The sequence below is a fragment of the Hoplias malabaricus genome, chromosome 11 (genome assembly GCF_029633855.1).
Source record: "Hoplias malabaricus isolate fHopMal1 chromosome 11, fHopMal1.hap1, whole genome shotgun sequence".
Lineage (NCBI taxonomy): Eukaryota > Metazoa > Chordata > Actinopteri > Characiformes > Erythrinidae > Hoplias > Hoplias malabaricus.
In genome coordinates, this window is record NC_089810.1 from 33,398,494 (window position 1) to 33,413,094 (window position 14,601).

Here is a 14,601-nt window from a genome sequence, read left to right on the forward strand (position 1 = left end):
ATGTATCCTGAGAAATTGCTCTTTGAGCACCATTTGTAAGCAGACTTGTCAGTATGATGATGAGGCTAATGACGGTGGTGTCATCTGCAACAGGACTTTGACAAGATGGGCCAGGGAAAATGATCATTTGTGTATAGTAAATAGGGAAGTGGGTTGGAATTTTTTTTTTTGATGCAAGCTCCTCATGAGCATTTTCCCAGCCTCCACAGTTGCATTCTCTCTATGTGGAAGCTGGTGATACACAGGAAAGTTGGAGGCCAGCACACTGAGGTGGGAGAATGTTTCTCGAATTACTTTGTTAAATGCAGAGCTAAAATCCAAAAAGAGGATTATAGCAAATGACCTATGCTGGATGAGATGATGAAGTATAAGGTGAAGTTCCATGTTCACCATATTCCCCACAGACTTGTTGGGCCTCTATTCAAAGGTAGGAACATGTTTAATGAACTAATGCAACAGAGTAAGTGAATGGAGAGAGAGATTTTGAGCAGTGTTGAATGTTGTTCAAGTTCAAAGTCGTGCAGAGACCTCATAACACATGTACAAATGAGCTCCCTCAGGTGATTAGCTTCATTTAAATCTTCAGAGTGAAACCTGTGTGATTCAGCTGCAAAAAATCTGTGTGATGTTTGGTTTTCTACGTACTCCCTGAAGTAAAACGATTCCCTCTAGAAAATAGAGTAATTTAAAATACTAAGATGAAAGAGAATAAAGTTAGTGTTTAGTTCACCTGCCCTGTACCTGGTCCTTCTCCTGGGCTTGACACTTCAAACTGCAGTTTAGATGAGCTCTACAGCCGGCATTACGATTGAACTCTGCACTGCGTTCAAGATAAAAACCACCACTTAACCGTCAGAGAACACAAAGTCTGCCAGCGTAGGATCATACATAGTCAAATGGACAAAGAGAAGACGTTATAACTGATGTGCCCTGTCTCTAATCACACAGTTCGCCAATACTAGAGCTGTGATGAAGAGTAAAATAAATACATTCAAAATGAATAACAGTTAAGCTCCAATTTCTTCTAATTCTCCACTGCTTCGTGTGGTAGTAGTGATCTCTGTCTCTCATGAAACCTTTACTAACTACCTGCACATATCAATTACAGCACAGATATGTGAATAAAAGCAATTAGGTTGTTGATTACACCACAGATGTATGTCTCTGTACAGATATCTGACAGTACTTGATTGGCGCAGACTGTGAGGAAAGATTGATTTCTAATTAAGAGGTTTTTTCAGCAACAAAAGACTTCAGAGTCCCAATTGGCACCTGATCAATAGGGAGTTATTCCCAATAGATGCTGTTTTAATCACATAAGCCAGGCTCATTTAAGTAATTAATTAAGATATACCCCTTACACACACACACACACACACACACACACACCGTACTTGGACTTCTCTTAAAAGTAGGGCTGTTGGCAGCCAGAGACTCAAGTGCATTTTATAACTGTACTACATCTCTTTTCGGGGCGTGAGCAAGGCAAGAAGGTGATAATTGTGATGGGACAAATTGACACCCATTCTAATTTCCCCTGACTTTGAAGTTCATGAAGACATGAGGACAAATACAACACTGTCCACATGAGTGTGTTGTATCCCATTTCAGCTTACCAACGTGACAGTCAGTAGTTTTCTACTTAATCCCATAGGATCCATATTACGAGTGCAGGATCCCACTATGTGTGAGAGCTGAAAAACCTGCCTTGATTTCTGCTTGGACATCAGAGTCCCTCTAGGACATCTACTGTACATTTCATATCAACTGCAAAGCCCTGGGGAGACCTTACACACCTTCTGAACCCCACAACTGTCCTCTGGGGATGGCTGCACGGTCACTCCAGGTGTGTGTGTGTGCTTGCTGCCTCTTTTGTGTGTGTATTTTCATTGCCGTGGAGAGGTTAAATGCAGAGGAAAAATTTGTTGTGGCAATAAAACATGTTTTAGAATGTGTATACACTGCTTTTTTAATTGATTTTTTATGTGAACTCTGTGTTTTTTGGTAGTAACCTATGAATATAACACTTAATAATTTACATATTCTTTCCACATTCTGAGAATGATTTATAAAAATAAAAATACATCAGAGTTGATGTAAAGGTACAATATATTTATTCCATTATGAAAGTGAGAAAGTACGGAGCCCCCTAAAGTGACTTGCTTGTTATTTTTAATAAGACGTAGCCACTAAATAATATATCATCTTAATATCAATATAGTAGAACCCCGGAGTTCGATGGTAATACGTTCCAGAACTCGCGTCGACAACTGATGCGGTTCCGAATTGAATTTCCCCAAAAGAAATAACTGAAAACTGATTAATTGGTTCTTGACCATAAATTTTTTACCATAAATTTCCCTACAAAAATGATCAACAATTACACTCTTAGGTAAGTAATACTGCAAAAAAAGGACAAAAACGCGTAAAATGCCCGTAAACTGACGCCAAGTAGCGTCAGTTAAGCTCAACACGAGCGGCGTTTGTTTACAAATGTCGCGTGGGTCGGGTCGGGTTCCGAGTTTTAAGGTCGACCTCCGAGTCGAAATTCTCTCGACATTTGGCGTCGACTTCTGATTATGTCAACTTCCGGGTTCTTCTGTATTATCTTTTGGCCGTAAAATATAGTTATTTATTTGTGGTCACAGTATATTTTTTCATGGCTTCAATATTACAATTGTTTCATGTCTGTCTTTGTGTTTTTTATTTACCCTGTGCCTATTGGTTGTTTGTCATGTGCTCCTATTTTTTTGTTCTTGTCTTTTCCTCTCCATGTAATTAGTGTTCCCACCTGGGTCTCCTTGGTGGTCCTGCCTTCTCATTATGTTTCCGAGGTGTTCCTTGTCTGTGCTCCTGTGTATATGTACCCCCTTGTTTTCAGTGTTTCTTTGTCAGGTCTTGTGTGTTTTTTTTATTTTTTCCTGTCTGTTTTTATAAGGTTTGGTTTGGATTGTGTATTCTGATCCTTGCTAATGCTTATTTTCAAATTATATGTTGTTTCTTGTATGTTTTAATAAAACAATTGCTCACATTTGCATCCTCTTCTTCATTCATAAACTCTCAGAAAAAAATGTATGGTGCAGGTACATTATTGTAACTAAAGGTACAAACAGCATAAATTTAAAGGTACAGCAGCTAAAAATTGTCCAAATTCTTGTGTACTGTCATCTAAAACCGAGTTTCTAAACAGCAAACGCACAATTTTTTTTCCTTTCAGTAGTCAGGTCTTTGTTTTCAGCTCCTGGCACATTATTGGTCCCGCAGAGTGGCGTGTCTCTGGAGGCACAGGTCGACAGCTCTCAGAGTCAAGAATATTTATGAGTACTTGGCAATTTTGTCCCAACTTAGCTATTTGCTACATTTGAATCCCCTTCAGAGAGAGAGAGTGGTGGGCTCTTGGCCTTGCTCTTTGGCTCACAGCAGGAGTGGGTGTCTTACCGCCTGCTGATAGCTGAAGGAACAAGCTTGGCTATTCCCCTTTCCTGCCACAGCATTAATTTTTAGCCCCTCTCAGAATATTTCATGCAGTGTGAATGTGGAGTGTGAATGGTGTTTGGATATTGGTGGGGGAAGGGACTATGACTGGATGGAAGGTTTGGGCGGGGGGAAGCTTGATGGTGGGAAAACCAGCTTGTTTGCAGGAGGGTATTCCCCTACATGTCAGACGAGGCCGGTTTCTCAGACATGTGTAATCTCCCCTCACCAGGCTCCTGTCTCTTGCGTAGTTACCCCGGACCTCTGCGTTTAGAGAGTTAGGGCCGTGGCTAATCCGCCCATGACATGCACTGCAGGCAACCTCCTGTGTTGTGCGGGAAGTGGGAGTGCTGAATGGCTGAATGCTATCAACGTAGACGACCCAGTGCCCCAGGGTAGAGATTACAGCTGCCTGAATTGAGATGCCGTAAGGAATAAGCGGCCTGAGACGAGGAGGAGGGTAGGAACCAACATGGCTGACACTATGTTTAGAACAAGACCTGGGCCCTCAGGAGAGCTCACAGCTCCAGCGCTTGCAGGCGTGGAAGGAGGCATATTATGTTTGTGCTTTGGCTGGATTCACAGGTCACTGGTGCCACCTTTTAATGGAAAACACAGACTGGCAGTGTTTGGACACGTATTCAGAATTTCACTATTATCTACTTATTGTTGAAATCTACATCTTATTGTGTTGCATCCACAAATGAAAAAAAAAACAAACTAAAATTATTTGTTCTTTAATGCTCAGAACCCCCACAGGACCACCACAGAGCGGAGACACCACCAGAGAGGTGACATTGATGTGGTGGTGGTGTATTAGTGTCTGTTGTGCTGGTATAAGCAGATCAGGCACAGCAGTGACTGCTGGAGTTTTAAAACCCCTCACTGTGGGGCTGAGAACAGTTCCCCAACCAAAAACATCCAGCCGACAGCATCCTGTGTCCTCTTAATGGGTGTATAATTTGTCTACACGCTATCAGGACATCACTTTAATGGAATTGTTCTGCATCATTTTGCTTTTAGTGGTGGCACAAAAACTGAAAAATAATAACATTGGAAGCTCTAGCTTTAAAGAGACTTATTTTCCTCCTTCTCCAACACAGTTGTAGCTGTTAATAAAACATCTGTGACTAGCTTTGGGTTAGAATGACCACTTTCAGCACCTGTTCTTTCATTTATAAATGAGCCTCTTGCTGTTCACTGCACAATGCAGTTAGAAGCGAGGAGCAGAAGCACTGCTTTTATTTTTTTTTAGCCGTTTTGCTCTGTTCTCTCGCTTTCTCTGTTTTTACTCAGGGCTTTTATTTCTCTGCTGTTGTTTTGCAGTTTTGCTGCGTTGTGATTTGACAGATTCAGATGAGTTGGCGGGACAATTCTAAACTCTCTGCACTTGACGTCAGAAGCAGAGCCGAATCATAATGGCTCATTTTATCCCATGTTTATGACTTAATACAAACAATAATTCTTATTTATGTAGCATTTTTCAAAATAGTCGCTTTACATACAGAAAAAAATAAAAATAAAAATCAGGGAGTGTATTCCCGCCTTGCGCCCAATGAGTCCAGGTAGGCTCTGTACCCCCCGCGACCCTAAATTGGATAAGCGGTTACAGATAATGGATGGATGGATGGATCAGGGAGACCAAAATCCATTAGATCATTAAAGGCTATAAAATGCAGTTCAAATAAGAGAAGGAAAATTAAATAATTTTGAACGAGCACCCTGAATACTGTGGGTTTTTTTTTACTTTATGTTGGTTGGTGAGTTCCAAATCCACTTATTCATAAACACATTCATACAAGGGATTACTTTATAATTTGTCCACTTTAAGTGATATTTGTCAGAAAATTTCCTATGGTGTGAATAATGGTGACTAAAGATGACAATGACACAGACAGGGAGCAACAAAGGTAACATGAATATTTCTTATTATTGTTAATGAAAATTTCCCTTAAAACGTAGACTGAGACTATCTTTATCTCTTGTGTTATATAAAAGTTGAATATTAAAAGTTAATATTAATTAAGTTCATATATTAATGTTTTTCTTCCAGTTTTTTTTTTCACAGAATATAAACCTAAACAGAATGAGAGCTGATTCCAGTAAAGACCTGTATTCAGAAAAACCAACCACGAATAGGCTGCCTAGGAATTACTTTAAAGTTGCATATAAATTCTTTTTTTCGAGTGTAATAATATCAGCAGAGAGAAGCATGGTCTCTGGCAGGTCGACACGAAACCATTAAGTCTTTCTCACTGACCGTAAAACCACAGCACACTTTTGCTCCATGGGGGCTATTTGTTACTTGTAACCAAATAAATGTGCTGGGGAACCTGAAAATGAAAAATGCAGGTGTTCCATGCCGGATGCCCAGGCAAACCTGGCAGCAGCACATTCAGATGGTTTGCAGGTTGCTGTTCACTGGCAACATTGTTTACTATTGTGCATCAGGCTTAATGGCTACCTGGCAAAGGGCTTCTATCTCTTTGGCACATGCAGACACCATCAGCACTATGCAGGGTGAAGCCCATGTCCAGATGCAACGGATTAATTTCGAGCGGAGCTCCACCGTCAAGGCGAGTGCCAAGCAGGCAGTTATCAGAGCAAGTCCTGGGCTCAAAGCAGCAATCACATTATGCAGTGAGCCATTACAATGGCCTGCTAAATAACTCATGAGTCAAAGGACAGCAGCTTTGGAAGGACTGTCTCTAGCAGCTTCATAGAATTAACTGAATGCATGTGTGGAGTAAATTGTCGGAGTTGTTCAGTTAATAACAAAAAGGAGGACAGAAATTCATTTAGTCATCCTGACATACAAACCAGTCCACGCCTGATTCAGGAAACACATTTAATTTCCCAATATTTAAGGCAAAGATGAGCCTGAAGAACAAGAAATCTCTCTCTGAAATTTGTGTTCAGTAATTTACCACATGAATCATACATGAATAAAGGCTTTTGAATAATTTTCAGTGTTACATTTCAATCTTTTAATATGCTTTTCTAGTATGCTTTTTGGGGGAAATTCTAAGCTCGAATAAAGGCTATATGCTACAGTACAGACTTTAACAATATTTTTATTAAAATTCCTTCTAAACCCAACAACCAAAGCTTGTTAGAAACAAATATATTATTCTTATATACAGGGTGTGTCAAAAGTCGCAGACACCCTTTTATCTGAATACCCCAGCAAGTAAAGTGTAAGGGCGTATTGTTTAGGCCAGAGCTGCTCAAACCTGGTCCTAAAGATCTACCACCCTGGAGATCTCAGATAAAACACACCTAGATCTAATATTCTAATATGCTAATGTGCTATATTAGAGTTGGAGCTAAACTGTGCAGGGTGTTAGATCTCCAGGACCAGAAATGGGCAGCCCAGTTTTAGGCTATGTCCAGATCTTGGCTGCCATCTTTAAAGCTGCCATATTGGATCAAGGGCCAGTTTTTCCAATGGTCACGTAGCATATCAAAGAAATAAAAGTGTGTCCTGTGACTTTTGACTCACCCTGTAGTATACATAAATGATTGGGCAGTGGACCATTTGACTGTTTAACTAACAGATTTGATCAGTTTGCTCTTTTGTTTGTCTCCTTGTGTGTGTTCCTTGAACAAATGAGGTCATATGGACAGGCCCAATTAAAAAACGGTGGGACAGTAGGAAAACTGTAAATAAGAACAGGAAACAGTGATTTGCAAATCTTTTTCAGCATTTGGCTTTTATCCAGAACAAATTATATGTAGCTTTAGAAATAATGTACAAAGACTCTTTTGAGTAGAGCATGATGTTCCTGCTCAAACTGGGAATCAAACTGTAATCCGCAGTGATGTTTCCAGCTATGTTTTTTTTACCTGTTTTATTAAAACAGAAATGAAACCACAGTTAATACCAAACTGTGTCCAGAACTTAAAAACCTATTTGCTACCAACTTCCAATCCATCAGTGGGGATGGCCCTCATCTCAGCCTACAACACATCTCAGGGGATGAGACCCAACCAGATTTCAGACATTACTCGTAGGTTCCGTTTGTGCACCACTATGTTATGCATAAGAGAACGAGCGAATGAGTGTGTAATTTACATTTCCAGTTCTGTAAGGTGCTTCACGTCTAAAAAATAATGACTGTAATTATAGTAATCCATTACTGTGTATCCATGTTACCCCCGACACTGAGAATGGCAGCTGCAGACATCCACTTTGAGACCACCAGTACTGGGTCTACACACAAATACAAACCTTGCAAACAACACAAAAAAGCTTATTTTATGACTCTCTGCTAATATCACTATTATCAATGTTATTTGTGATTAATATTTTGGGCCAGACGTCTAAGCCACTCTAATGGCACTAACACACTTTGTGCATGAAAAAGTGCTCTCAACCTTCTTGCCCATGCACAATGGCCACTTAACACGCTAGTTACGTAGCTACTCAAAACATGGGGTCATGACGGCCAGCAGCCATTCTTGATTATTGAATGTGATTATTGTGAGATAGGTAGGTAGCTAAGTAAAAATGTACCTAAGGTAAAAGTAACTGGACTATGGATGTTGTTGACAGTCTAGGATCATGACAGAGCTCATTTTGTATTTGAAGATTGGGTGGGGGTTTTTAAGGCAGTGCTGGGATTTCATTGGCTGTTTTGTAATTCTGGTGGTAGATTTATGCATGTTAAGTTGCAGTTAACTGAAGATTTGAAAAAATATGCTTGTATTATTTTGCTTTTTTATTAAATTTAAGAAAAGAAAGAAAATGCCACTGCCTATGTTTATTTAATATGCTGAGATTAATAATGAAGATTATTACAAAAATAATACTGTTATGTGGACTGTTTTTGTTACTCTTTTTCTCTCTGTTTCACCCCCACTCTATACCATTGCCATTGCTGATTCAAACAGTGATTCCAGGGATGTGCTGTAAAAATGGCCAGCCAGGCAGAGAGTGGTTTTATGTGAATGTGTGAGTGCCACTCCAACCACTCTTCAGTCAGTCATCATCTTCATCACCATCATCAACAACAACAACAATGAAAAGAGAGAGCTTTCAGGTTGCTGTCAAAAAGCCTCAGAACTCAGTAGACCACACCAGCGATGTGCAGTAAATACATGGTAGAAATACATAAATGCATACAACGAATAAAGGAACATACCAAAAGCACCATCTATTTATCTGCAAAGTGGAGACTAACATGTAGAATACCGTTCAGACCTAAAGGCTTTTTCCTATTCTACACGTCTTGTTTTAATTGAATTAAGAACATGGAAAATTATATCTGGTAATATCAGTTAAAAGGGTAAAGCTATACCTATTTAGTACATAGCGAGTTATCAGATTTATTTCAAGGAGATAAAACATTGGTGGTGGCATTAATAATGATATTACAGGACTAGAAAACAACAATTGTTCCAATTAGTATAAAGCTATTGATTTTATAAAAGTATTAATACTATTTAGATATGACACAGCTTAGATACCGGGTCTGTATTCAGCAAATATCAGAAGGAAATGCTGGATTGGAAAAAACAAAAATCAACTCAATAGTGTGACAAATTTGTAATTCATTTTACAAAGTTAACCAGGGATGTTGTCAAAGTTTTAAAATTATTTAAACATTTTAAAAATTATTAATTAGCTCCAGAGTCCAAAAACATGTGCTATGGAGCAGGTAGTGTCTCATTCACACAGCTCCAGGGACCTGGAGGTTGTGGGTTCAAGTCCCGCTTCGGGTGACTGCCTGTGAGGAGTTTGATGTGTTCTCCCAGTGTTCGCGTGGGTTTCCTCCAGTGCTCTATTTTCCTCCCACAACTCAGAAGTGTCTGTAGGCGTGAATCTGTTAGTGAAAGTGTGTGTGTGTTGTTGCCCTGTGCCCCTTATGTCCAGTGATTCGGGGTAGGCTCCGGACCCACCATGACCCTGAACTTGATAAATGGTTACAGACAATGAATGAATGAATAAATGTTAAAGGCTGGGTGCTACTGCTAGTATTTCTTAGTGAGCATGGTACTTTTAACATTATAATGTTAATGTTAAGTTAATGTTATATTTTAAAGTAGACATAATATGAAAGATTCCCTTCTTCATTGCATGTTCACTTTTATATGAAGATCGGGAGCCCCCCAGACCACAGTGTGAAACAAGACCACCCACAACAGTTTTCTGTAAGCTGTCTAGGTCAGAAAATGTGGGATAAAACAAGCCGTTATGATTCTGCTTCACTTCTGACGTCAAACGCAGAGATTTTAGAATCCGCCCCTTTGTCTGAGCCTGTCCAATCACAGCGCTGCACAAAGACAAGCTTAAACTCAGCAAAATAGACACAATGAGCATGGAGAATTAAGGGCACTGAGTAGAAACAGTGAAAACGAGACTGGAGAAGAAAGCTAAAGCTTCTGCTCTTCACTGCTGTGTGCTCAGGGTCAGAGTGAACAGCGAGTGGGTCATTATCATTTAAAGAACAGGTGCTGAAAGCGGCCGTTCTGAACAGTGCTGTTTAGACAAGGGTAAACAATCCTGTGTGGCTTGTGGGGTTTTGACCAAAGCAGGTCACAGACGTTTCATTACGGTTCAGAACTGTGTTCACTGTGAAGGAGTATGAGAATATTACCTCTTTAACTAATGTGCTTCATTTAAAAATACCAAATGTTACTCAGGGTTCAATCTCATTATCGCTATCAGGAAGGAAAGTGGTATCGCACCATCTCTAATAATAATCCCTCTCTCTTTCACCCTTGCCTTCTCCCTTTCTTCCTGCCTCCACACTCACTCACACCCGCCCCCACACACGCAGATGCTCATCACTTTCTGTAAAAAAGTATGGATGTTTGGAGATGAAAATGGACATGTCTCTGTGGGGCGCCGGGGTCAGGCTAAAGCAGATACAGCTTTGAAAACAACACTTTGTGCTTGTGGTTTCAGAGAGACCTCTGACTTCTGCATGCAAACCCTTGCACAAAGAAGCTCCCGTCCCTATGAACCAGAAGCCATGTTGTACAACAGCCTTCAAAACATTTCATCTATCAAAGAAAGCAGAGTGGGGGGAAAAAAAAACAAAATAACTACAAGCAATTTTCTAGATTTTGTGGGAGGGTAGAGAGTCCTTTGGGTCATTCTCTCTGTTTTCTCCCGTGCTCTTCATCTCTTATTTGCTTTCTTTAGCGCCATGCTCTCTTTATCTCTTTGCGCTCTATCCTACAGCAACAGGGCTGTGCAGAAATGAAAGGACTATGCCAAATTTTGAACTTAGAGTGTCCTTTAGCCTTCTGCTGAAGGATATTTTGTGGCCGGTGATGCTTTAGACTTTTACGATGAAGGTCAGCGGTGCTTTAATAAATCACATCCATGTTGGTAATAAGAGATTTATTTGATTTGTGTCATCGGTTGCTGTTATTCTCTCTCTCTCTCTCTCTCTCTCTCTCTCTCTCTCTCTCTCTCTCCCCTTCTTTCTCTTCCAAAGTCATATAGGAGAACTAAAGTAACTGAAACAGGTGATGTGTTTTTTTGTTCTTTTTGCCACAGCCATCTGAGCCCATACGCCACAGCCTGGTAACCACAGCCAGAGCGCTGGATGAATCCACCAGTGCCATATTTTAAATGAGAGTGATGAAATCCTGAGCCAAGAAAGCCACATAGTGAGGAGAGCATCAGGTCCCATGTATGAAAAGATGAAGAAAAATGGAAATAACTATGAGGGGAAAGAAGAAGGATGGAGGAAAAACAGTGCAGGAGGAAAAAGCATATCACTGCACCGAGCGAGGACACAGTAGGACAACATGGAGCACTTCCTCCAGGCTACGAATGCTCAGGTAGGGCCAGCTGGCCCTCTTTCTCTCTGGGGCACTGCGAGAGCCAGCACCAGACTGGCCTTTCAGTGCCAGTCCCCTTACCCTAGTGGGCTGATAGCCTCTAGCCCACAGAGAGCATGCGGCCTCATGTTCCTGACGGCATGATCTGCTTCTTTCACCACCTGAACGAACTGTTTATGTTGCTCTTGGACCATTTCCTGATTATGGTGGTGAAAGCAGATTATTTCTCTCATTCTCTCTCTCTCTCTTTCTGTCTGTTTCTCTATTATTCTATGACTTCTGGATCCTCGGAATCAGCAAGCCCCAGCTACACTGATATGGCTTTTACATGGATAATAACCTGTTTATGAGGCCCTCCATATCACACACACACACACACACACACACACACACAAACACACACACACACACACACATTTCCCTCCTGCTCTGCTTTCTTTTATCCATCCCTCTCACACTTCCCCCCCACCTTCTCTCTCACTCAATCTATCCCCCTCGGTGGGTGAGCGCCTTGTGTGTCAGCGGGACTCGAGTCTGTTGCTAAGCTCGTTCAGTATCTGTTGATCTTCCAGGATCATCATTTATGAAAAGAAGTATGAGAAAGATTACTCTGGCTATTAGATTATAATATCAGTAAATTATTATTGTACTATTCGTATTATTAATAGAATGATCTGACTTTGACTTTTGATGTATTAATGATGAAATGATAAATAAATTACTATAACTATATATATACAGAGAGAGAGTGTAAACACACACGCACATATATATGTTTGTGTCAGTGTTTTGGTTGGTGTATGTCTTAATGTGTGTGTGTGTGTGTGTGTGTGTGAGAGAGAGAGAGGGAGAGAGTGAGAAAGAGATCTGTTGATTTTGTCCTGAGGATAAACCACCTACACGCAGAGCAGCAGGATCACAGTAAAGAGCGCAGCTGAGCCCAGTCCAACTTCACATCAATACTTACACAGTTATATAAACACACACACACCATTCTGAAAACAACGTCCCTACTGTAAAAGCAGTTGTTAGACATAGTAGTTTGCAGTGAGGAGGGTGTTGTGTTTCTATCAGATAAAGACACACGCAAACATTTCCGCTGTAACATCTGTTGAGGTCTTTTGTAAATCACAAATTCAGAAACAAAAATCACTCACAGCAAATGCTTTCAAACTTTCCATTCACTCCACTTTCCAAGATGCCTGTTCTCTCTGTGTCACCTTATACACACACTCACAGTCTCTCTCTCTCTTTCTCTCTCATACCTGCACACACACACACACACCTGTGCCCGAGTCATGTGTACTCACCCTGATACTCCTGTCCCGGGACATAGGCCGCAGGGTTGCCGGCGATCTGTAAGGTGAGCAACACCTCTCCCCCTCCTTCCACCATCCCGGATCCCTCCAGCTCACCGTGGTGGGTGCAGAGGAAGAAGAAGGGGTTGAATCGCGGGTAGAAGCCGACGGGCGCGCCCCCCACGTCCATGCTGCCCCCCTGAGCCAGGGCCAGCAGGGCGCAGCACAGGGCGGTGCTGAAGAGGGCCTGCTCCATCCCCACAGAAGTTTGCGAGGGAGGAACTCGAGCGCGAGAGGAGGATGAAGAGGACTGGGATGGAGAGGAATGCTCACAGGTAAAGTCCTACAAAGCAGGCAGGAGTCCAGGGGTCAAGTGAGCGCATGTGTGTATGTGTGTGTGTGTGTGTGTGTGTGTGTGTGTGTGAGTGTGTGAACCCAAATTATTGGAGAATTGGTTCCAGAGCTTGGTTCCTCCTTTACCTTGTCTCCTATCTCCACCCTTCACTCTCGAGGAGTTCGGAGCGTGCCTGTGCTGTCCTGCTCCAGCACTTAAATACCTCCCCCTCCCTCTCCTTCTCTCTTCCCACCCACTCTCCCTCCCTCCCTCCCTCCCTCCCTCTCTCTCTCTGTTTCTCTCTATCCCTCACTCCGCCTTCCTTTTCCACCACCAGCCATGCACGTGCTGTATACTCTCAGAGACGGCCTCCATCCTTGTATCTCTCTCTCTCTTCTTCTTCTTCTTGTTCTTCTCACTTTCTCTGTCTTTCACTGATATGTCTCTATTCTTCTTTCTTTCTCTTTTTCTCTCCCTTCACTTTTAGGGCTATCACTTTTGTATTTCTCTCTTTTTGCCAAATGTGTCCTTTGCTTATATTCCTCCTTCTCTCCTTCTCCTCAAGGACTTGTGATTTATTTTTGTGCGTTGTTTTTTTTTTTATTCTGTTTGTTTGATTCTTTTCTTTCTGACTCCTTCATCCCCAGCTGATCTGATCCACTCCCACCCAAAATCACACCTCCCTCCCTTCCTCCCTCCCTCCTTCCATTCTGTCTCTCCTTCCCTCTTCCCGACAGACTCTGATAGGACACTTTCCCTTCTCTCCGGTCGTGTTTCTTTCTCGCTCCCTTTTCAACTGCAGTTCTCCCTCGTCTGAGTGCCCAGTCCTGTGTTTTTATATTTTCCCCCTCCTCCCCTCCTCTTTATGGGTTTTCCCTGGAATGTCCTTTTCCACTGGATTCTCCAACTCTCTCTCTCTCTCTCTCTCTCTCTCTCTCTCTCTCTCTCTCTCATTCTGCTTATTCCCCCTGAACACCCTTCTGTTTCTAATTCTCCATTTTCTCCTTTTTTTTCTTTATCATCTTCACCCTCTTACACCGTCTCTCTGGAGTAAACATAAACAGCACATGACAGGTCTCCTCCCTCTTCTACTTTCTCCATCTGTCTTTTCCATGCCCCCCACCTCCCCCTCCCCATTTCCAGTAAGTTTTATGGGCATAACAATATTGCATATGCAGTAACATCAAAGTTACCTAATGATTAATAGCAAAATCAGCCTTGCCTTTTGATTAAAAGGATCTAATCTCCACGTATGTAAACACAGAAGAGGATCTCCAAAGGACCAGGTTTGGACACGGTACAAGAATGAAGCATTCCTTTCATACCCTTAATTTATATCAGATGTTCACACAGGGATTATCGAATATGGCAGTATAAATATCCATCCATACCCTTCTGTTCTCCAGGAAATGAAAGAGATGGCGTGTGCACATTATTTTGTCCAGATTTACAAATGGTTATGTTTATTAACACGCTCAAGCTCTGTAGTTATTAAAGGGATATAACTCATCCATGTTACAAAGCAGAGTGTCTTAAATCTGAAGGTTAATCTATCTGTCTCTAAGACAAGTTTTATTGCTAGTCTCACTAATAATAAGATTCTCTTTCTAAAGTATGTGGCTTTCAGAAATAATCCCCATGAAGTAGCTGACAGAGATCCAACATTGCCAGATGTCTCAAAACATGGCTTCGGTTGCA

At 41.5% G+C, this 14,601-nt stretch overlaps 1 protein-coding gene across 2 annotated transcripts in view; it reads right to left on the reverse strand.

Annotated features, from left to right (window-relative positions):
* Nucleotides 1-13,076, reverse strand: part of reln (reelin) — a 103,573-nt gene extending 90,497 nt beyond the window's left edge. For both annotated transcript variants that reach the window (XM_066684709.1, XM_066684710.1), the window contains exon 1: nucleotides 12,582-13,076. In XM_066684709.1, coding sequence (XP_066540806.1) covers nucleotides 12,582-12,825 — 244 coding nt within the window. In that variant the 5' untranslated portion in view covers nucleotides 12,826-13,076. The remainder of the gene's footprint in view (nucleotides 1-12,581) is intronic.
* Between the last annotated feature and the right edge of the window lie 1,525 nt (nucleotides 13,077-14,601).